The sequence below is a fragment of the Sciurus vulgaris genome (genome assembly GCF_902686455.1).
Source record: "Sciurus vulgaris genome assembly, chromosome: 7".
In the NCBI taxonomy this organism is placed as follows: domain Eukaryota; kingdom Metazoa; phylum Chordata; class Mammalia; order Rodentia; family Sciuridae; genus Sciurus; species Sciurus vulgaris.
Window position 1 is genome coordinate 15,019,861 of NC_136467.1, and position 25,180 is coordinate 15,045,040.

Below are 25,180 nucleotides of genomic sequence, written 5' to 3' on the forward strand. Positions count from 1 at the left end.
TATCTTTTCATCTCCTCTGAGCTACTAATGTGTAACCAAATGACCCAATTTGAGCCTCATCACCTCTCCTTTCTCTACTCACTCAAATCTGTTACAAGTGCTAATGAGCCCAGAGATGCAAAGAAGCAAGGTATACAGGTGACACAGATAGGGGTCAAGAGGCAGCAAGCTGCAGCTGGATGCCACACCTTCTAAAAAAAAAAAAAAAAGAAAAAAGAAAAAAAAAAAAAGAAAGAAAGAGAGAGTCTAATTTCCAGTATAACTTCTACAGACAATCTGACACTGTATTAGGAGAATAATAAATGTACTTAGACACAGAATTATTAAGAAATTCATTCATTTATTTGACAGCATTGAGAGAACAGCTACCTATGCCCAGTCAGAGAATGTAGCAGGAGAAAAAACAGAAACAAGAGAAGGATAAAAGTGGGGGACCAGGCAGTGGAGGGGCACAGAGGAAGAGAGCAAGGCCAGGCTCTGTCCTGGGAAGCAGATGACTGGAGGAGGAAGGCCTGGGTCCCTGGGAAAACACACTGCAGGCAAGAGTCCTAAGCCCACTGACACTTAAACACGGAATGTCAAGAGCTCCAAACAACCCTGTTTAAACAATGGCCTCTGGCTTGCTTTTGAACGTTTTCTATAAATCATTTCATTTACGATGCCGTCCAAGAGATAAGGCCAATATGTCATCACATAAAAATCTCACACAAACATGTCCAGAATTGCAAATGGAAATTTTTTTTGCCTACAAAATTATTTGGGAAGCTGTATGTCATCAGAGATCACATTACTGCAAATGTGATAAACATCAAGATAAAGTAAGGAAGGCAGGGTATTGGAGTGAAGAAGTTCTAGACTGAGTCAGGACTCTTGAGTTCTAGACAAAATTCTGCCAATAACTGCTACGTGGCTTAAGCAAATCATCTAAACCCTCTGGATCTCAGGTTCTTTGCTTGTAAAATGAGAAATGACAACTGTGCTTCCAAATTCTTTTCTGGCACCACCGTTTTGTGACCATGATTCTACCCCATGGCTCTGACCAAAAATAACATCTGTAGCCAGCTAGAATTTCTTCAAGGGGTCCCCTGAGAATAAAGCCTATTTCTCAAAACTCTTTCCTAATAGTAACAAAATGCATAAAACACAAGTTGGGACGAGGGGTAGCACCACAGTTGAGTCTGGAGCTGCGGTGATCAGTTAATGATAACAAGCAGCCATCCCAGCAGAGGTAGCTGTCAGTCATGGCCACTGGGTTTCTATCTGTTCACTTTGGTAATACGAAGTAAGAGAAAACGGAAAGAAAACGGAAAGAAAAAATAGAGAAACAAAGAAAAGGGGAGAAAAGTTGCATATTTGACATGTTCTTCCTTCAAAGTGCTCTATCAGCAATAACTGAGATGGAAACTTGAAGAAAGAGCTGAGACATGAAAAGATGAAGTAAACTTGAAGTCAACTATCATGGCATTGCATAAACGGCTGGGAAGAGTCCCAAAGCAAGGGAATGATCTGAACAGGACACCTTTTGGATATGATAAAAAAAAAAAAAATGAACACAGGTTCTTTTGCACAGAACAACTTTATCAGTGGGGCAAAGTTGGACCTTTCAATATCTTCACAGATCAGAAATTTTGACACTTCTTCTTTGATTTTCCTGTCCACTTTACAGAAAGCAAGCTCAAAGGACCATTATTCTATTGCTACTGAAGCGACCAAGATAAACAGTCTTCCTAGCTCTAAGGAGATCTAGTGGAGCCCTCTGTGGGAGAGTGAGGACATTTGCAGATGGTGTCATCTGGAGACCCTGGGAATGTGCTGGAATATTCATGGAGCTGCTCACTATATGGATCCCATGGCCAAAGATTGGGTTGACAGGTATGACGCACCCTACAAAGGCCGTGACTCTATAATCTGATTGCAGTCTTGGAGTTTGGACATCATATTATGGTTTCTACAAAGTGCTTTCTGGAATACCTTGACCTTTCTCCAGGCTCATGACCTGATGCCCCTCCACCCTCCTTCTATGTTCTAAGTGGTCCAGCAACCCATAATATGCCATTCCTCACATGTCCATGCTTTGGCTCATGTTTCTTCCCAAGGACATTCTATTCCAGCCCTTGCAAATCAGGAGGAATCCCCCACACGTTCAGGTCCAGCTTTATCCTGTTGCCTCTCTACCTGGTACCTGCTTCTTCTTGGCCCCCTTCACACTGCATTGGAAGACACTGGTACACAGGTTTCCAACCTGCTGGCTGGTGAGGAACCTGCTATATGGGAGGGAGCCAAGAAATCTTTTTGAATTTATTTAAATTGAATTCCATTCCAATGAATTATATGGAATGAGTTCCATGATACCCTTTTAAATAACTTGAAATATCTCAAGAGTCCTGACAAGTGCCCAATTGCCTGCCCAAATTTCCCACAAGCAAGAAAAAAATAACACAGCACAAGGAATTTTGAGTTTGGATAAGTGACTCCCAGTTTACCAAAAAGGAACTCTAAAACAAGTTACTGAACATGGAAGCAATTCTGTGCCATTTTCCTTCTTTCTTAAAAATAAAAATTATAGCATTTTCTCTAACTGGAGAGATGATGGCATTGGATAACATTTATGAAAAGAAATTTAAAAATCAGAAAGTCAAAGCCTGACATTAATCTTTGAAACCTATTTTGAGGTACATATTTGGTAGTCTTTCAATGTACTTCTCTGAGAGGAATTTTAATTACTGCCCAATACTTGAGTCCTCTCTCCCATACCACATCAACCCTCACAGGAAATCTCCTCAGATTCATCCCCAAAGTATGAACCAATTCAGATTCTTGATATTTAAAGAAATAATGTTAAGTTTTTCATGTAATAGTATTACAGTTATTTTTTTAAAATAGTCCTTATTCTACAGAAATAGATACAAAAATGTATACGAACAAAACATAACTGTTGAAGCTGGCCGAGGAATACATAAAGGGTCGTCATTCTCTGCCATTTCTGTAAAGGTTTGAAAACCTTCACAATAGAAAGTCGGATCAGGTCATTCTTCTCTTTGAAACCCTCTATTGAATCTCCAACTCAGAGTAGAAGCCAGAGTCCTGGTGAGGGCCCACAGTGGCCCTCCTGACTCTCATCTCCATGTTCCTCTCCTTAGTCACCTCCAACCTACACCACTCCAGCCACACTGGCCTCTGCTTTAAACATGCCAGGCATGCTCCTGCCTCAGGGCCTTTCCACTGCTGGGCCCTCAGCTTCAATCCCTTTTCACTGGGGACGCCTCATGGCTCCATTTATCCCCTATTTCAGATCTTCATTTAAATGTCACCTTTGCAATAACAAATTTGCTGCAATGGAACCTGTAATGGCTATTGATTTGTTAGCTGATCTATTCCCAATGCCTAGAACAAAGCCTGGCATAAAGTAAATGTTCAATAAATATGTGTTAAATACCTGTATGGGCAAACTGAGCCAGCCACCCATGAAGCTAGCTGCAGGTTTGACAATATCAACTGAAGTAAGATCATGTCAGACAGGTGACATTGGTCTCCGTCAACCAGATTGCCCATGATTTCAATAACTCTATGAGGAACAAGAACAAGGATCCAATACAATGCCCCAGGAGGCCAACACAGTTGGCAAAGTTTCCTAGAGCCTGAGTAGTAAGTTAAAAGTCAGAGAAAACCCCCTGCTACTCTTTGGAAACATCATCGCTGCAACCCCTGGCACAGACTGGCCCCTTCTACACTTGCCTCTGAAGACATTTCTAGACAGCATCCTCTCATGGTCTTGTCTAGAGAGTGGAATCAGACACAAAGTGATTTGCTTGGATAAGGGCACAGACTCCCAGGATCCACCTCATTTATTTTGTCCTCCTGCAAGACTTGACCTTGTTCAGAGGAAATTCAACATTACATCTTTATTACTCTTACAAGTGGTATCTGTAACTCTTTAGCTCAGAAGTAGTCTTCCCAATTCTCCTGCTATAGTTCTCCAAGGTATAAGAGTGCTAGGAAACCCACAAACCAGCTAAGCAACTTCCAGAGCAGTACTATCCCCAGTGTTCTGTTCAACGCGGCTCACACCCAGCTGGGGCAAGTCACTTATCAGTCAGCCAATGCAACAAGTTCCCTAAGCACCTGAGAACCCTGGAGACTATGCTTCCACCCTGGTACCCACTCTTGCTTGCAGCCATGTCCTGGAATATGATGCTCCAAGTTCTTTCACATCTTTGGGTCAGCACTGAATAAAAGGAAATACTTCAGAGAACCTGAGAATTGTCACTCACATCCCTTTCTTCATGTTCTCATCCAAAAGATTTCAGAGACCCTCCCCCCCAGAAAATTACACAAGTACAGTTATCTGACCAATACCCAGTGAGTACTGAAGCATTTCCTTACCTTCCCTTTTCACACCGTGTCTTTCTTTACCAACCCAACTGTGCCCGGGAGATCCCCCATGCCTCCAAGCCCATTTGGAGCCACACATCCCCTGGTGCAGCAAGCCACCTCCCAAGCCGCCACTGGCAAGCTCAAGTTCTCCAGCTCTCAAACCAGCCAAACCAAGGTGTAGCAAACTGAGCAGACGAGGAGAGGGAATGTGGACAGGTCTCCTTAATGCTTTATCTAGATAGGGGGTGCCTTCTTCCTTCCAAGTCTTTCATGCTTTAGACAGCATTTCAGATTTTTACTTTTCTGAGTTGCTATTTTCTGAAATCCAACAATGCCACAAAAATAAGAGAATTCCCCCCAAGACTACCAAGAAAAGTGATATATCTATAGCACTCATTGCAATATTCACTATAAAAGTGAATCCACAGTTCTGAAGGCAAGACCTCCTTTACCATATCCTAATCCTTTACCTTCCCCTCATGCACTGTAATATTTCTTTTATACTTGAATTATCTCTTTTGAATTGTCAGATTTTTCAATTATCAAATTAGCTAAGTAACAACCATGTCTACGTTTAATCTAAACTTATGTCCTCCATCATAATCAACAATAAGAGCAACATAAGTGTGCAAATTTGACACCATTGTGCCTCCTCTCCTGGTATAACGGCAGATGTGGAAACCTGTTGTGGTCACATAAAAGAATTTCTGGGCTTCAAAACCCAAGCAATAAAGAGTGAGGCAAGATGACTAGGGCTGCCAGATTGAACCAGCCAAAATGCCCAGTTCAATTCAAATTTCAGAACAGCAAAAAACTTTCAGTATAATGTCATTGGAGAAATAACTAAAAACTCACTTGCCACTTATCTGAAATTTCACCTTACCTGGGCATCCTATCTTTCATGTGACAGCCCTATACATGCTTGTAAGAAAGGCAACAGAGATGTATGACTCCAGTAGCCACCAGAGATTTGAGCTGAGGACAATAGGAAAAGTTAATGATCACACACTTAATCATGCGTTTCTCGTCAGGGGACATAATGGGCAACTTCAAGGTGCACTGACTCTGGGCCAGTGGGATGTCACGTTAAATTAATGTTCACCTGTTTACTACAATTACCTGGGAGTAAAGACTCATGTGTCTCATGATTCACACAGCTTAAGTCACCGAGGAGAAGTCCCCTCACCAGTGAGTGCCAGGAGACACACGACTCAATCTTTCTCACTTTCTCTCCACCTGCTGGCTGTCCCCTTCAGGTCGATCCCAGTAGAGAGTGTTAGTCTCTGGGAGGATTAACAAGATGTACTGACTTAGGTCAAGTGCCATTGACCTGAGTTCCTGCAGGTGACATCATCTGTCTCCAGGGACCACCTGGACTGTGGGATGCTGCACATGAACCCCTCCAAATATCACCAGGGTGGCTTAATTCTCATGCCTCTGTGGGAGTCATTTGGCTGCAAGGGTAGTGATACTACTTTCAAACCTAGAAGAAAATACATTTCGGCCTACATTTTTCACAAAAAAGAAAAGAAATATGAAAGCCAACCTCAAGGATTCCATATAAATTCTACCTCAAAAGGTTTCTCTATTGCACACAATAATCTTACAATATTAAATAAAACATTTAATTTCTACACACTTTCTTCATACCATTTTGAATTATAAGATTATTTTCTCCTTTTCAAATATTTTAGTTGAAAATCCTAACAGTTCTCTCAAAAAAATTCAAAGTGAAAAAATATTGGACTTCTGCTGAACTGTAAATCCTATCTTGATAAATATAAATTTCTACAGAATAATCTGTGTCAAAGTACTTAGTTTTTGCTTTAGTGTAGTTAGAACCTATCAACCATGATAAATGTGCTAAACATTTATCAGGAACATTAATTATACTTTCAACATATGGTTCCATCAATTGCCATTCATATTAAACTTACATTTAATTTCCTGAAACAATATTAAACCACAAATGGAACAGTTTAATAGTAAACAGTATATAACAAACATTGGGTTTAGAAATTAGTCTCAGAGAACACACATGTTGTTCAACATAGGGACCATGGAGCAAAGTTTTTATTGTGTAATCTGTTTTTTTTTTTTTAATTTTGTCAGTACTAAGGCAAAATATCCATGATGAATTAATGCAAGATTCATCTTCATATTCATAATAATGAAATAAAAATAGCATCCGATTGCTTTAGAAATCTGAAAGGAGTCAGCATAAGTCTCCAGGGAAATTTGGAAGGTAATTCCTAACCTTTAAGCTCCTGATGGAGGGGAAAGGAAAAAAAAAGAAAGAAAGGAAACCTTCAATCACAAAGCAAACAAGTTATAGTTATTAGGACTGAGAGGAAGCAATCTAAGTGGAAGTGTAGAAAGTAAGTCCCCACTAGACAGCTAAAGTCAAACTGCCAACTAGAGGTTGTGTTTTTCACAGGGACCATATGCCAATCAAACAGATGGCCAGCCCAGGAGGGTACGGTGGGCATTTTCACTTCAGCCATCGTTATTATGTCGTAGCAACCAGAACAGGGCTTCCCCTCATTCCACTTTGCTGAGCTTCCACTACAAACACGAGAACAACAACATGAGTGTGTGTGCTCTCTGTGCATTTCACCCAGGGGTGATGGGGACGGGCCCACTTTTGACTCTCCAGTGGGAAGCTTTGGGGCAGTCCCTTCACCTCTCTGGATTTTGATTTCTTTATCTGGAAAATAAAGAGGCGGGAACAGATCACGTCTAAGGTCCCTCCTTGACCTAAACTGCTGGGATCCTACAATTTCATCTCAACAAAAACAAAGAGGTTGAAATAGATCGTGTCGAATGTACCTTCTAGATAAAAATGCTGTGATTTTCTGATTTTTATCTGTGCAAAGAGAGGATTGGACCAAATGAACACTATAATTCTGTCCAGATTTGAAATTCTTGGATGTTTTTCACATTCAAAGAAAAGAATAAGGTTGCTATCAGCAAGTCATTTTAGGATTTTATTTAATGGCTCCTTCTGATATTAGAAGGGAAAACATGCCCCTACTTAATGGAAAATTGTTTAAACATGCATTTAGAAAGCATCATAAAAATAGCAGTTTCCCATAAAACTAAAATCAGCAGCCTCAGGACATAGTCTAAGATTAAAGCATTGTCACAACTAAAAATAAAGACATTAAAGAAATTAACAGACCAACTTCCCAGCAAGTTGATCACATCAGAAGACACCCTGTCACTGTTTCCACATAGTGCACAGTCAGTTTACAGCTTCAGCTCCATTTTCTAGATTTAGACTCACTGGTCCTCCATTACTGGCTGTGTGACCTTGGGCAGATCACTTCCCCTCTCTAAGTGTTAATTTCTTCATCCATAAATGAGGGCAAAAAAATAGTACCAGCCTCTTAAGATTAGCATAAGGATTAAACAAGAGGATCCTTATAAGGTCTTCAGGAATATGCCTGGTTGTGTTCCAAAAACCAAAAAGCACCAGCCATTGGCATTATTAAAGCTATCTCTCTGAATCTTAACATTTGACTCTACTTTTGTTAAGTCAGCAGTGTAGTTCTATAAGTCTAAGCATTTATTTCACCAAAGGAACTGAGCTAGAACTGCAGGAAGCACCAGGGTAAGCAAGCTTCAACTCTTCTTCACAGCCTCACCTGCCCCTCATTTTTAAACCCCCTGCTGAAAGTGTCACTAGTTCATGAAACCATCTGTGACCTCCACCTGGAGGGACCCAGACCTCCCACCCGACTCAGCTCCTCTTCTCAAGGGTGCCTGTGATCTGTCCTCTAACATAGTTTTTACTCCACTGTTCTTGTCTGATCTACACATTTAGCAATAAAGTCATTGACGAAAGAACAGGTTCTGTCTCTGAGCCAATGCCATGTCCAATGGAGCCTGTCAGTTGGGCGATACATATATGAGTTAATAAAATTAATAACATGCAGGACATTCACCTATGATATTAATACAATCTATCAGAGAGATAAGGGAGACAAATCTATTTACAACCAAATTGAAAGGAATTCTGTGTGGCTACAATAAAGGTATTACAAAAAAGTAATGTACGTGCACATTATAAACTGAAAGAATGCCAGTGGGAATCTCATGTGGCAGAGAAAGCATTTGAGCTGAGTCTTGACTTCCGGGTAGAATCAGCCTCACAGAGATGGAACAAGATGGAAGAAAGTGCATGGTACAAATAGGGATTATAAGGGTCACAAGCAGGAAAGTGCCATTCAAATACAGCTTTGAACAAGAGCTTCTTGGAGTGATAACAGGAGATTGATTGGAATCGAGTTACATGGGTTTGAATGCCACACCATGAAATACCAGTGAAACCAGTGAGAAAGTACTGGGGGCATTTAAACAGAGGAAGGAGCAGATCAGGTATGTAGATCCTTTGACTACTATGTTCTGGTAGTAAGCTGAAAGATTAATTAGAGTTTGAAAAAGAGCTGAAAAACCAGTGAGAATCTTAGGACAGCAGTAAAAGAGGACTGAACTTCTGTAGAGAAAGGAGACAATGACGTGAGAGACATTCGAGAAGAAACTTCTTACCTGTGTTTGTAGGTGCCCTGAAAAATGGTACCCAACTTTCAGGTCAACCACAACTATTCCATTTAAAATCAGAGCAATGGAATGCTTCCATAAGTAACTTGATCACTTTGCTAGTCATTTCTACTGTCAAACATAGACTTCTTGAAAGAGAGTTGGACTCATTACAGAAAAGCAAGTTTGGTCTCATTAGTCACAACTGCAAAGTATCAAAAAAAAACGAAAAAAGCACCAGAAAAACCCAGGCTGGTGGGTTGCTAGTCCCTCATTGCTGCGGTTGAACCTGTGATTCAAAAAGTGCAGGCACCAGAGGAGACCTGTATTCACGTCTAACCCAAAGAGCTGCATTTATACATATTTCTAGGATTTCAAAAAACTTGCTCTCAGCTGCTTATTCTGGGCAGTCAGATGAGGAAAAGACCAGGCTTGAGCATTGGGCACAGTGAGGAGGCTCCTTAGCAGACCATGCCCTGGGCTCACATGCCAAGCTGGAGAGCCTGCATTCCCCTTTCCCTCATCAATAAATTAATCTTTTATAACACAGAATTGGAAGAGGGAAGCATTAAAAATAGCACATGTTCTAACTGCGTTAAGAACTCTGCAGATGCACCATGACAGAGGGAGTACTCCAAGAAAGCTGTAACTGCATCCTCCTCCACATCAAAGACCGGCCCAAGGATTCCAACTCATGGAACTTTCCAACACGCAACTCAGACTTTGTGCAATCAACCAGTGGTACTGATATTTAGGATTTTATGGTTACATAAACAATGCTAGACTTGTATCTATCACTAACAACTTGACATTGTGGCAACTGAAAAACCTACAGGAAAGAGAAAGCTATGTCAGGACTCACGGGAGAGCTTCAATCACCTCGAACTTCCTCAACACTGAACAAAAATCTAATCGTAAAAAGTAATGGACATGGGGTGTGTTTGCATCCAAGTTTTAGGTGGTTTCTTAATTTCAATTTCATATCCTATGTGGCAAAAGTATGCATCTTCACATATTTATTCATTCTGTCTTTTGTGTATCAGTATCAAAATGAAATGGTCTAATTGAGTTTTATTTTGGAAAAATGAGGAGTGGAAAGGACTGCATCTGTCATCTTGGTCCTCAGTACTTCTCTTTACTCCCTCCTTCAAATACACAAGAGGCTGATAAAAGGTAGACTTGGAAATCGGGCACACTTGGATTTGAATATTGCTCCTCAAGAGTGGAACACAGCAAAGTCCTGGTCACACCAGGGCCCTCCTGCCTCTGTCTCTCCATATGAAAGCCATGCTAGAAACACCACCCATCCCACTTGGTGGGAAGATGGAATGCAGTAGCAGATGCATGCTGGGAAACTGCAAGGCAGTGGGCTACCCAGGAGAAAAGCCTGGGGAATTGTTTTGCTTTGTTTGATTCTGATTCTAGCTTCAACCTCAGAGCAATGAGGAAATGAAATGGCCCAGACCTTAGTGGGTATTGAATCAAACTGATTCTAACTGCAGCAGGGTCGGAAAGGCATTTTTGTAGATGCCCATACACGTTCCTTTGTTCCAAATCTCAGAGGAGTGTGCTTCTTGTCCTCTGCACTGGAAAGCTTCTCCTTAAAGGGCTCAGTTCAGCTTCCACTTTCCCCTCTTCTGGGATTGCTTCATTCCACCATACTCAATACCTCTCCCTCTTTTTATCTGCTGATTGATTTTTACTTATTTGGAATTCATTACAGTTGCATTGTTCTTTTTTTTTCCTGGTACTGACATTGAACCCAGGGGCACTCTATCACTGAGCTTCGTCCCCAGCCCTTTTGATTTTTTATTTTTACACAGGTTCTTGCTCAGTTGCTGATGCTGAACTTGAACTCACTATCCCCCTGCCTCCAGCTCTCAAATTGCTGGGATTACAGGTGTGCACCACCACACCCAACTTGTTTTGTTCTTTGCTAGCATAGTACCTGGCATACATTAAGCACTTCAAGAAATACTAGCTTCCTGCTTCCTTCTGGTTGGAAAAATTTAACTTCGAACCACAATAGAGTATTAAAGTTGGTTCCTTAAAGGCAAATTAAATCAATAGAGGGAAATCACAAACAGTGCACTCTTAGACAGCCCCCTCTTCATCATTAGTGGACAGTTCCCATCCCCCTTCTAAAGAAGAAATGAAAAATAGTGACTTCTATGCACTGGGTGTTTAAGCCCTAGATGTCTATGAACTCATTTAATTCTCACAACATTCAAAAGAGGCAGGTCCTATTCTGATCAGCATTTTACAAACGATAAATTGAGGCAGAGTTAAATAACTTGCCAGGTTTTACTGCTTGACAAGAGTCAAGCCAGGATAGAAATATAAGTGGCCTACCTCCCAAACATATGCTTTTATCTACTCCCATATGTAGAGTCAGTTCTCATCATTCACTGTAGTTATGTTCTACAAAGTCACTGTGAATATGGAATTAGTGAATACTGAACCATTGCTCTGGGGGGAAAACATGGTAGGTCCCTGGGAGCCTCGGGTCACAGTGTTTTTGTCAACCAGTCAATACATAAATTTGTTTTATAGGTGTTTCTATTTGAAAACACTTTATTTAATATAAACTATTGATTCAAAAACAATGAATTCAGCTGACCACACTACAACTCATGCCAAAACAAATTTTATCTTTATAAGATGTATCAGAGCCTTGCTGCACTTAGAAACATTAGACAGTCCTTTAGCACTATGCTTGAGGGACATTTAAACAACAAAATCACCAAGAAAAGTATAAAAATGCAAAAACTATGGCATTAAACAGGCATCTAAAAGGACACATTTATACTATGAAAGTTGAAACAAAAAGACAAAGCACCTTGTCCACCTTAGCTAAGAACGTGCACATCACTGCCACCAAGTCTTTGCCACTCTGTACGTATCTGCCAAGGGCCAAGAAAGCACCTTGCCTATTGATTTTGGGGTAACAAAAAAATTGTAGCAAGTAGGTGAATTTTTGAATACTGAATCTGTGGCCAGTAAAGGGCTGTACCTGGAAAGATATACTGGAATGCCTGTGGAGTCCTCTCTACTTCCATTCCTGAGGGAGCAGATTCACAAACTCTCCACATTCTTCCAATGGCAACCAAAGGTCCCTTCCTGAATGGCCTGTCTCCCAGCCAAGAGACTGGAGCAAATCTGTGCAACTGATTCACCCACCACCACCATTCACTCAAATGCTTCTCAGTTATTCATGTGCCACATGCTTTGCAAAGGGCTGAGAGAAATAAGGGATGAATGAGACATGGTGTCCGTCTGGGTCAGTGCTCAGACATCCCTCCTACTAGAAAATCAAAAAAGCTTCCAAAAGTCCCAAGATTCTTTTTTCCTGTAACTAAAGAAAATAATTTTGCAATGTCACTCACTTGAATCTCATACTCAAATTGGACTATGCATCCTTGCACCCTGAAATGCTTGAAATATTCCAGCAGAAATAAATACAGCCATCTCAAAGGTCTTCCAAAAAAGCCAAAACCAAAGTCACCATAAAGAGCCCTTAATATCAGTTATGCTTTTGACACTGTTGCATTATGAAAGGTTTACCCCCAAATCACCGTCTAAAATCCTTAATGACATAAGTAAAATGAATCATGGAATGTAATTAAACTATTTTTTAATGAGATTTTACATTGATTAACTAGGAAATGAAGGTTGGCATAAATGTCTTGTGCATATTCAGATGGTCCTAGAACTCCTGGTCTAAAAACATGGTTCACAGGATGACAAGAACCAGGTTTCACTTTACTGTTTTTTTTTTTTGTTTGTTTGTTTGTTTGTTTTTTCTTTTATTCTCCATGCCATATACAAATGCCAAAGATTTGGGTGTTCCAGTTTCATTCAACCACACCATAAGATTTCCCAGCTGTTATGTGCAACATTGTTTGATGAACTGCTGGGAACACAAAAATGCATTTTATGTAAACTGTGCCCCCAATGAGCTAGGAACAAGGTAACCAAATGAATGAATGAGTTGTCCAAGCAATTCCAATAAGAGATGACTTCTTGACTTTGTTTCAGGTTTCTATCCTTAAAGACAAGAAAAAAATCATTTTTGAAATTTTAACCTAGTTAATGCCACTCTGAGATATAAAGGAATATTCTTATACTACTGGTTTTCCTCATGGTAGGCAGGAACTCTCTGAATCCTGTTCCAAATTTCATTAAAATAACAGATGAAATAGATCAATAAAGAAACAAACCAGAAAAGGTGAAAGGAAAAATCTGAGACTACACAGATGGGACAACTAAAATAGAAAGAAAGAAAACTTGATGGGGGAGGGAGTTTAAAAGAATTTAAGGGAATGTAAAGTTTCCATTTATTAGAAAATGAAGCAAAGAAAATAAGAAAGTAGGAGAATAGATTGAAAATAAAAAGGTCACAGAGAAAAGAGGAAGCATGCCAATGCACAAATATTTCTAACATCAGTTGGTTGCAGGAAACTAGAAAATTGTCTTTTGCTTTCAGAGATTTAGAAGAAATCCAAAGTCTGTCAATGATCAAGGGACCAAGAAAACTGGCCAGGAAGTAGCAGCAGCATGAACACACCGGTCACTGGGGCCCCTAACCCAATACTCGGGCAGGATTCACCATGGAGCTGCAGAATGAAGGTCAAAATGGAACCAACGCTGAGGACCAGCCAGTTTGGCAGCTTCCAAGCTAGAGGTAAGAACTGCGGAGGCCCTTCTGACTCGGGACGGACGACATTTACAGAATTCTCAAAAACAACCCATCTAGATATTCAAGGGCTCATTTGAAAATATCAAGTCTTGAACATCATTTAACCAACTTACTAGTTTTAAGTGAACTGCTATGATTTACTCAAGTATAATTCACAGAAACTCTGGAACACAGAAAATTACAGGACAAAGCAGTCCACTGAGTTAATAAAGACAACACATTTGATCAAAGTAAAAAATGTCATAAGAACAAACTAGTGACAAGATATGGCCCTTATAATGTTCAGCGGGGTGGGGGGGAATCCAGGCTTGTTTGGGTTTTTGGTTTGTTTGATCATTTATTTAAATTTTCTGTGTAGCAATTACAGGTACTTAATAGATTTACAATATTATTATTGATGACAGCATCACTGAAATTTTCAGACTATTAAGTTGTAACCTCACAAAAATGAGTCGAGTATATTAAATGGATTTTATTTTCAATACGGTAAACCTCTCCAGCCTACATTATAAGCAATCAGAACTACTACCAACCCCCACTGAGTCCAACACCCCACGGCCATCACCGCCACCACCACCATCATTACCATAGTCACCACATCACCGTGCCACCTATGAGGGACAGCTGCACCCTTTTTTATTTAATCAAGTTACTTAAAGTTATGATTTTATTAAATAATATGAAATTCTGTCAGTTGGGACTGATAGAGTTCATTCTATCCTTCCTATTATAATAAGGACTAAAAAATACACATCATTTAAAACACTGTTGGTGAAGGTCAAACTTTTCTCATCATTCCTGATAATATTCTCCAGGTACAGAGCTCAGCAATTTTGCTTTCCTCCCTCATGATACCAAGCCAATCATAAAGGTGCTTCCTTTAAACTCCAGTGCATATATGCTCTCCAATTCCATGAGACTAGGGTAAAGTTTTAGGGATGGAGATGGAAATAGTTCAGACTCACTTATTTTTTTTTTCAAATGACATTATTCACCAATTGACTGAAAGTATTTAAAATACACAACTCCTCAATGATTTTGACAAAGTGCTTTCTTTCGACAAAATCCTTTGCCTTTCACTTTGGTTGGTTTCCGTTCAGTGGCTATATATTTTTTATTTATGTAGAAGCTTTCCCTGGAGCATGCTTTTTGATTCCAAACAAGTGCCCCTGTTTTCCTTTCTTAGATAAGTAAACTGACACTTATCATTAAACCAAAAAACTTACTTAGTCCTCTCTTAAGTCTCCTGGAAAAGGAAGGAATGCACTCAGGATGCTGCTTTCTCAACTGAGATCTTCTAAAGTTACATTGAAAATAATACTGAAGGCCCAGGGAGGAGTGAGACGTATTAATTTTATATACACTCCAGAGTTGAAAAAAATCATTAAAATTCATGTATTTTCTAATGTAAAATGATTTTCACATAATCAGTCTGTGAACTAGATTTCCCATCTGATATAGAATCAGATGCATTCTAAAAATGCATCTAGAAAATAAATGCTCCTCATAATAACCCTGGCTGCAAACAAATGTTGCAGATGGCGGTAAAGATTTTACCTAAAATTCAGCTTCCAGGAGAAAATATTTCACAATATCATCACTATATTCATATTCTGTTCTTATCTCCTGCTTTTTAGATTAAGAAAGTGCAAAACAAATTTAGCATTGGGGATAAAGTAATAAAAATATCTAATGTTTGCACAGCTTATATACCACTTTTACATATGCAATTTCACCTGACAGAATTACTATTTTCTCATCATTAGTGGGAAATGGGCCAGTCTTTTACAGTTTTGCCTGCTCTCTATTGTGCCTGCCATTGGTGATTTTGCCCCGTCTTTTATATTCTTAAAAGTATAAGAAACCAAAATCCTCAACCTGAATTTTCTCAAATTATAAATGTCATAGCCTAAATATATCCACAAAAGTAAATAACAAACAATTATAGCCAGGGATCCAAATTAACAGAGTGTGAGAAAGAAGATTAGAATAAGTGGCAATTATCCTTCAGGAGTTTTCTACCCAACAGGCACAAGCCACATGGAGTAGGTGAAAATGAAATGGAGATTGGAGATGTGATTCCGTTTTCATCCGAACATACACTCATTCCCCAGGCAGTATGTGTCAGGTAATCAGTAGCAATTTAAATGAATGAAAAAAAGTAAGAACAGAAAGAAAAGGAGCTGAAATAGCATCTAAGCACAAGGAAAGAATTACTGGAAACTTGAACATTAGCCACTCAAAAGAAGTAGGCAATGTTCAGCCTTTAGAAATACTGAGTAATAAAACTGAAATAAGCATGCGGCATTAAATGTCTACTTTGAATTTTTTTTAAAAAAAAGCATCATTTTTTTTCATTTTTAGTTGTATTTGAAAGCCCTAAGCTAGTCCCTAAAGAGGAACCCAAGATCGGAAGCCTTCGTCATGAAAATTTAGGTAAGACATATCTTGCAAAATCACAGCTTGTCTGTTAACAAACTGATGATCTATTAATAAAAGTTTGTGGGGAGGTGGGAAATGTTTCTCATGTTATTCTGTGTCCTGTACAATTTTACCTGTTACTTTTCTTCATACATAAATGTGGTCGTATACTGTGGTCAATGGAAGAAAGGAACCACAGCATCTTAATGCTGAATAATGTGAACTTCGTACAAGCTCTCTGAACATCCCAGTGGGACATTCAGGTGGATAATGCAGACAACAATACCATTCTACAAATGGAAAGTCTAACTGACCTAAATATACCAGCCTAACGTATAAGGGGAAAAATAAAATGAAGACGATCAAATAAGGGTTTTGGTTTGTGTAGATAAAACCGCAGCCACTTGCCTGAATTTTCTGTTTTTACTGAACACAACCCTTTAAGCCCGTATCTTCAAAACTTCTTTGACGGTAACCCACAGTAACAAATATATTTTACGCCACAGTCTGCACATACAGCACATAAAATTACACAAATTTACATGGAACAAAACTTACCCTAACTAAATATCATGTGCTTTATTATTTTTCTGGTTTATTCCTTTAATAATGTATAGACTCACTAAACTAATTTTTTGATCTACTGTATCATGACAAGGAGTTTGAAAACACTGCTTTCCACCCCAAAACTTTAAGGAACTACTTCAGAAAATTAAAGGTTTTTAAAAGAGCCTAATCAATTGTTTCCTTTCTATCCAAAATTATTCAAACAGGAAAACTGATTTAAAAAAATACATATTAAATAACATCTGTCTATGTGAAATAAGTTGCATAGATACCTCCTTCCCTCCCTGGGTAACAAGAGGCAAACCACACAGAAAACAGCATTGCAAAATTGGTTTTCCCCAGAGAATTCCATTTCTGTGAGTATTTTACTTACTTTTAAAAGTTTCTTGTCATTTTTTTATTATTCTAAAAGTATTTGGATATTGTTTAACGCATAAAGTTTAAGATGGGGCATATTATAGTGATATTATTTGCCACTGGGATGATGAACAGTTTTGAATAAAATGTGGTCCCCTCTTCATTGACCATGATCACTTTGTAATTATTAGCAAGGCAGCAAATAATCCACCAAGGAGCAGTCTCATTAATGCCCATTGAAATTCAGTGGCATTCATTTGCAATAAAAGAACTGAAAATTAAATGGAAAAGAAAACAGTTTCAGGAGTCCACCATAAGGTTATGAAATTCACATTTTACCAATATCTCCATTCACGGTGTGAAGTTTAAGACGCTGTAGGAATTAGAATTAATCGTTACATTTTGTTCTTCCAGTGAAAAAAGTGGGCAAAAGAAACATTTTTTTTTTCTTTTCAACTTAACCCTGGATTAAAACAGGTGAAATTAATTTGAGTATGGTAACTCCTTAAAGTTTTGTTCATTGTTCATTTTTTAAGCATAACAGCTGGACCTGCTTGGTCGTGGGATGCTGCTGCTTTCTCTAAGGGGGATGAAGATGTATGCTTGGATACCCCGGGAGTCTGCTCTCCAGTATCCTCGGGTGCCAACGTGCACCTTATTCCAGTTTCTTCTGCTATAAATACCTCTGGAAATGGACACTGAGCAGAAAACCGTCCAGAGTTTGCCTGGCAGAAGGTCTGGGCCAGCGCAGCAGGAGACTCCAGACGCCAGTGTACAGTCAGAAAGTGCCTAATGGGGCACCATGTGGGCTCCCTGAAGTCTCCCGACCCCGCCCAGCTATCCCTGTCCTCCCACACCTGTATTTACCAGAAAGGCCCATCCAAGCCCTCACAGGCCCTCTGCAGAGGAAGCAGAACTGTCCAAGGGAAAATGAGAGGTAATGGGGAGGCAGGAGGAGCAGTCCCTATCAGGAGAAAATAAAGACACAGAACAATCGCCACTCAGGTCACAATGAGTCCCTCCTTTGTGGTGCATTGCCAGTGTTTCTTGCGAGGCGTGGACCCCCGCTGACCCGCGCCAGCCCAGGGGCATTCTATGCCTGGCAGACCAGATGTGTAATTTGGCAGGCAGGAGATAATTCTGAAGCACTGGTGCTTCAATGTGGCATGTTTTAAGTTTACAGGACACCTATAAATTTCCGGCTGTCAAAAGTCACATGCCAGCAATCTGCTCCAAAACGGAATCAGCCAGAACTGTCAGAAATCAGAAACTTGTTGGGACCCGTTCAACTCCTGTATGATTCTTCTGAGCAGCGCGATTCGATCCAAAACCCTTCGAAACTGGGATGCGGAGGCAGGGTGAAGTGGATAAAAATCGCTTCCTCAAAATCATCATCATAGCTTGCTTAGTTCCAAATGCATGATTCTAGACGAAAGGAAATTTTACTGGCACATTAAAGTAAAATCTTAAAGTAATGATGATGATGATGATGATGGTAATAATAATAATAATAATAATAATAATAATAATAATAATAATAATACAACTCTCCTGAGTTCTACTAACCCCAAACACCTCCAACTTTAATTAGTAAAGCAGGACCTTTACTGGTGACTCAAAACGACTTGGGTTTATTTGATTTGGGGTGTTTATCCCCCACAAATAACTGCTGCTTTGTAGGATTTTCCAAAACTTGTTTAGTTAGGAAGCACATGGGCTTTGGGATCCGCCTCTCGCAGAGACCGTAGGAGGGTGGAGAATCACTGTTTTTTTTTTTAATTACCAATGCAGAGAACTCGGGGTTCCGCAAAGAATCCCAAGACTCCCGCCCTAGCGGCCCAAAGAGCTCCAGCCTGCAACCCGCCCGCTGCCTCGGGCGAGCAGGCACCGGCTCCGCGCGCTCGCCCGCTCCCTCCCTCCCCTCTGCCGGGCGCGCAGCGGCCGCCCCGACGTGATGCGACGCGGCGACGCGGCGGGCGCGGGTACCTGTAGAAGGCGGGCGGGCCGGCCTCGCGCACCGCGTAGGCGCTGGGCTCGTTCTCCAGGTAGTAGGGCACCTGCTGGCCGTGGGGGTGCAGGAAGGGCGAGAGCTGCGGCGGCGGGTGCAGCAGCATCAGCGGGCTCGGAGACACGCTGTTGAGCTGGGGGAAGCCCCCCAGGCTGTTGGCGCCGAACGCCGCCGCCTCGGACCCGGGACCGTAAGCGATGCCCGACTGGCCGTAGACCGGCGCGGAAGCGGCGGCGGCGTTGAACTCGTACGCGGCGCCCTCGGGGTAGTTGAACACGGCGGGCTTGCTGCCGTCCACGTACACCTCGCCCAGGGGCCGCTCCAAGGGCATCTTGAGCTGCGGGCGGTTGAGGGGCTCCAGCTCGCTCCCTTGGATCTGGTGCAGCAAGGCCATTCCTGATGCTTTGGTGTGGAGGGTCATGGTCATGGTCAGTGGCCGCGGGGCAAGGCGCAGACTGTCTCCCTGGGCGGCAGAGGGCTTAGCAGCCGGCGGGCCACCTGGAAAAAGAGCACAGTCCGCGGTTAGAGGCGGTGCAGCGGATGTCCTGCGGCGGCTGGGGCTCTGGCCCTGGCCCTGCCCCGGGGGCCGACCGTGGAGTCGGGTGGCCAAACTCTGGCCAGACTCCAGCAAGTGCAGCGCTGGCGCGAATCAGCCCCGCCAGCTCCCGGGCTCCCTGGGCTCTAACTTTTCAGCACAGGTCTCCTTTGCTCACATGTATCACAAAGGTGCTGGAAGCCGGCCAGGGACTGCTGCCTCCCACTGACACTGGTTTAAACATCACTCCAGGCACCGCTGTTCTGGAGCGATCCCAAAGAGTGGCTTCCCTGAACTGAACTTTACTTGTGGTCGCTGCCGAGTGAAGGCTGGATTTCACCGCAGGGGCCTGGGGGCGCCGAGGGCTTTCCTAAATGTGGCCCAGGGAAGACGCGGGTTAAACAGAAGACCGGGAGACTAAGCCAGGGGCCGGCTCTTCCTAATGTGCTGCCTGATATTGCCTTGCCAGACTCCAATCTATCTCTGTTTGTCTTTCTGTTTGATTCACTCTCCTCGTTGGCTGGAAATATGTAGTGTGTACATAGAATGACCCTGAGGAGGACTGCTCTGTAACTGAGATATGGCAGATAGCATGGGGTGTGCAGTTGCCTATGCAGCCAGCCACAGCCGGCTATATTTAGCAGCCAAGGAACTGATAGGAGGCATGTGGGGGCAAGGAGAGAGGAGATGCAAGGGGGACTTATGGGAAGAACTGCTTTCTGCAGTCAGGAGAATGCTACCGTGCTACAGTTTCCTCATCTGCCGAAAGCTCCTGAAGAGGTCCCTTCTAGTCACAACCTCTGAGACTGTCCCAGCCTGATTTTTCTATTTATGTTGGACCACGGTGCTGTTCTTGCTCCCTTTAGAAATTCTCATGTGAATGATGATTCAGAAAAACCTTTGGTTAGGCGCAAATGGTTGTTCATGCCTTCCACAGGTTATGCAACCAAAACTTTAGAAAACTGAATATGCAATGTGACCTTTCCCCACAAAACATGACCTCTGGGAGGTCATTAGCCAAAGCTTTGGCAATTGTGTTCCGCTGTCTGTCTAACCATCAATTTTAAAATGCATTTCTTCATTTCATCTCTTTAGTTCTACAACTGGAATTTCTGGGTTCACTAAGGCTAGGGTATACAGAGTCAAATATCCAAATGTAAAAGAAATAGAAACAAATTTTGATCTCAGCTGAAATAAAGCTAAGCCACCCCCCTTGCTTACATACACGCACGCACATGTGTACAGTCCTATGAATGAGACAAAATATTTAAGTATATCATAATTCATAGTTTTGATTAGTTTGTACTTTTCAATAAACTTCCTTTGCTACAGCCTAAGAGCCTCTGAAATAGCCATTAGTACTTTACCTTAATTGCTATCTCAAATACCCAAAAGAGTACCTGACAAAATGTTCATGGCATATATAAATGCCAAGGTTGCTGTTACTATTGGTAACATTTTTAACATTTTATACTAAGTACACATTTTTATCTCATTCTTGCAAAACAGATCCATTTCGGATGATATGCAGATTAGCTGATTTACTATGGAACCAAAATTGTGTTTAGCATCAATAACTATAGATCATAAGCAGAGAAAGGGTTAAAAACACATTAGGTGAATTGCAGATATTTCTCTTTATGGCCAGCAACCATTACTTTCTAGAGCAATTTTTTTTTTTTTTTTTTTACAGATGATTTAGTTTCCGTAAATCACACTTTCAATTTTCAAATGCCTTTTTTAACAACACATGCAAAAGCACTTCACAGGGCTCTTTAAAAATCTGAGCCTGCCAAATTATATATGAACGGCACAAAGAATCCTACAACTCCTGGAAGAAAAGGGAGCCGCACACATCCCCCTTGGAAAACGACACATCCTCATCTCCCGGCTAGGATACAGACGCTGGCCAGAAAGGTAAGTTGCTTTCTCAAAATGCTCAAGCTACAGAGAGAGAGAAATCAAAACAATCCTACCCTGCTGGATCAAGAGCGTCTTTCCAGAAATGTTCCATGGGCTTGTAGAAGTCAAAGGCCGAGACTGCAAGAAGGGAGGAAGGAATATGCTCGCATGTTCAAGTGGCTCGGTGTGTGATCGAGGCAGAGCGTGTGTGGCTGTGTTTGTGTGTGGAATGGCAGGGACTCAGGAAGCAGCCAGTAGGCAGGGCACTTGGCAGCCCCTCCCGGCAGACACGGCAGCTGGGCTGCTGAGCAGAGCTGGATGAATGGCAGTGGGGAGTGAGGAAGGCTTGCTGTCTGCTGGGGACAGCAGGGTGGCATAGCTAGAGCATGCCTCACTGGGGAGAAGGAACTCCAGCCCCCTCTGCTCCCTACTCCTGGAGTTGGGAGAGTGTCCCAGGCTTTCTGCCGTCACCCTACGCAAGAAGGAAACCAGCCTAGCTGTAAATCATAGGCTTATGGCGAAAATAGAATGTCCATCAAAAGTGTATGGAGATCAAGTTTACACAATGTGCCAGGGGTGGTTTTTCCTGAAGAATATAATTTAATAAGAAAAGCTTCCTGGAATACACTTGGATCAAATGCCCCGCTGGTACCAGCACCACACATCTCTGAGTAGACACCCTATGCCAGGCATCCAGTCGCACAAGGAAATCAGACTTTGGAATAAAAGTCTTGGCATTCCAAGGCTACGTTTGCAGCTGAAGAGCAACACTCCTCCACCTCGTTAACCAAACCCACCAACCTCTCCACCAAGAGCTTGTTTACTGCTTTCTGTAAACGTGACAAGAGTATTATTTCAGTCTGAGGGTTTGAAGATAAGACGAAGGTGGGATCTTTGTTTTAACTGACTTTAAGCTTTCATTTGTCCCAGCACTGACTGTAGGCAGAGAGGTCTTACCTTTCCTGACAGTGCCCACATGCATCTGCCTGATTCTCAACTTTTCTCCTGACCATGGAGCAACAGTTGGTAAAAGGTGCTCCTAATGTGCTCTCCTCCAGGGTCCCAGGACACAGCCTTCATTGCCAGACATTTGTCACTGCCTTGCATATTAAATGACTCTAATCACAATGCCAGGAGTGGCTAGTCTCTGGTCTTAGGAACCTATGCAATGACATAGAGAGTTATGAGTGGTTCTTAAAACTAGTACAAAGAAAAAAGCAAAAAAGTTTAAAAACAAAAGGTTAATGATGTCATAATACAGATACATGTTTTTGTGTGCTTTGAAAGACCCCAAATAATGCAGTATTGGAACACAGAAGAGTTCGCTTTGCAATCAGCAATGACAATAAATATTGAAGATAAATAAATACTGAGGGCTGGGGATGTAACTTAGCAGTAGAACACTTGCCTATCATGTAGGATGCCCTGGGTTCAATCCCAGCACCACAAAAATGAATAAATTTATAATGAAAAGAAAGATTATTATCCTTCGTTGGTGACAGTTGGTGACAGTTGGAATCCTGGTGACAGTAGCTTCTCTCACAGGTCAACAATCGTCACACGTGCACTAGGTCAGTCCAAAATAAAACAAGTATATGCAAGAGGAGGGGAGAGGATAAGAGAAGAGAGTGGAGATGAGGAAATAAGGAAGGCGGAAAAAGGAGAGGGAACCTGCAGATGTTCACCTTGAACACAGGAAGGATAAGCAGCCTAGCTGTCTTCTCAGAGACTTGGAATCTGCAGAGACTTGGAATCAAAGTCTGACATGTCCAGTGAAGACAATTTGCTTGGCCACTGTATTTCCAGCAACTGCTCTTAACATCCTGGTCAGTTTTGTCTGCCAGGTTGGGTGATGGTGGGTGGGAAAGCATGGTACCCTAGGGCCCAATGTGGACTTTCCTCTATGCCTCTGGCTGCAACTTCACACTGGGCTCCAACTTTCTCTCCTTCCCTGTCAACTCTCATGTGGGACCCTGTCCTGCCACGACCTACTGACTGACCAGGTTCAGAAGGGTAATGTCTATTTCTCCAGCTCCTGCCTGGGATATCTCCAGACCCACTTTTCCAGTCATCTCTCAAGCCCTCGTTCACTCTCCCTCAACATGGTGATACCCCCCACCCCACCGCCTACTTCCCTTTGTGTGCATCATTGCCCGCTGGTCACCAGATTAAAATCCCAGCATTTTCTTTGAGGCCTGACTTTCCTAATCAAGAAGCAGTTCCTGAGAATCCAGCTTTGCCAAGCACTGCATTTCTATCCCCCGTTTCAGTCCCTCAGGTCCTTGCCTGTCCCAAGAGCCTTCTAACAGCCTCTCTACCTCTCCCTTCTCCCTGTTTTTCTTGGATTCTGCTGCTGATTTATTCTCTTGACTTTCAGCTGCTCCAGGACCTGTCTACTCATGCCCGGGCTCCATCTTTAACCCAGATCTCAGCTTCTCCAGGAGTTCTAGTCTTCTCTCCATCACCATCCTTTCTAGTCTGGTGCCTCCCATGGGTAGCCCGTGCTTCATCCAAATGGAAGTGTGATACTCCCAGACCCCAGAGCTTTTCTTTTTATCTCTAGAACCCCCACCCTCCTGACTTGTCAGGGGCAGGCATCTCCTTTTTCAAGGTCCAGTTCCAATGACACCCACATCCATGGTACCTTCCTTTATTCCTTTTCCAAAGAGAATTCCCCTCCTCTGAGCACCAGTGGTAGTTCTCATGCATTTATTCCATCCTTCCTAGAATCTGTTACTTAATTTTTATCCCATCATCATGCCCAAAAGTTCCTTGAGAACAAGGTCTGGCTAGAAGTACTTGTGAACTTGAGAGCCTAAAACAGTGCCTGGCCATCATTAGATCATCAAATATTGCTAATTACTGCAGATACTTCAAAGGATGAAATAATATCCCATCTGTCAAAATAACTGTGTCTAAAAGCTAACTTTCTAGGTGATGTCCTACCGCTTTCAAAACTGTTTATTTGCGAGAAGGTTATCTTTGCATCTTCATGGTGACTGAGACTATAAAGTCAAAACTCCTATCTGTGCCATTTCAAGGCATTAAGTCTGCAGTTCTTGGTGACATGATCCACCAAAGGACTCTGAATTTTTAGTTCTTAACCAGATAATACTGTTGCCAAACATAGCTTCTTCTCTTGCTCCATTAAAAGCATTTTACAGTAACAAAAACATTATTCCTCAACAGAAACATGAAAGAAAATATATGTGGAAATATCCCCATGATAGCTTACCCCACCAGACATGGTTCCTGCACTCTTGAGAAGTGCAGGTTTAGTTCTGTTCAAACTGATCCTTGTACTGATTACAAATGCTATGTTTGGGAGCTTGTTTTTGAGCATTTATTTGACATCATCTGTTTTCCTCTAAAGTGGATGAATAATGAGTCCTTTTAAGGACTCATTTTAAAGATAGTTTGGTCACTTGTTTTAAGTGTTTTTGATTAGCTCCTAACCTTTTTTTTTTTTTTTTTTTTTCTTTCCTTTAACCTGGCTTTGGATTTTTGCTTTTTCAGGCAAAATTTACATAGAGTAGAATGCACATGAGTAAACAGTTTGATGAATTTGGATGGAAGGGTATGCCCATGTAACAACCATGCCAATCAAAATATAGAGTCTTTCCATCACCCCAGAAAGTTCCTTCCTGCCCACCGTAGTGAACCCCCAACCTCTATAGCAACTGTTGTTCTGAGTTCTGTTGCGATAGATTTATTTTGCCACCTGGCCGAGGCAATCTCCTACAAATTGGAGCACATGTGCCCATTTCCAACCAAT

At 41.7% G+C, this 25,180-nt stretch overlaps 1 protein-coding gene across 6 annotated transcripts in view; it reads right to left on the bottom strand.

Moving 5' to 3' along the window:
• ESR1 (estrogen receptor 1) overlaps positions 1-25,180 on the bottom strand; it is a 361,874-nt gene that overhangs the window by 226,101 nt on the left and 110,593 nt on the right. For 3 of the 6 annotated variants that reach the window (XM_079147950.1, XM_079147949.1, XM_079147951.1), the window contains exon 2: positions 18,947-19,466. In XM_079147950.1, coding sequence (XP_079004076.1) covers positions 18,947-19,466 — 520 coding nt within the window. The other 3 variants (XM_079147952.1, XM_079147954.1, XM_079147953.1) reach the window with 3 other exon arrangements.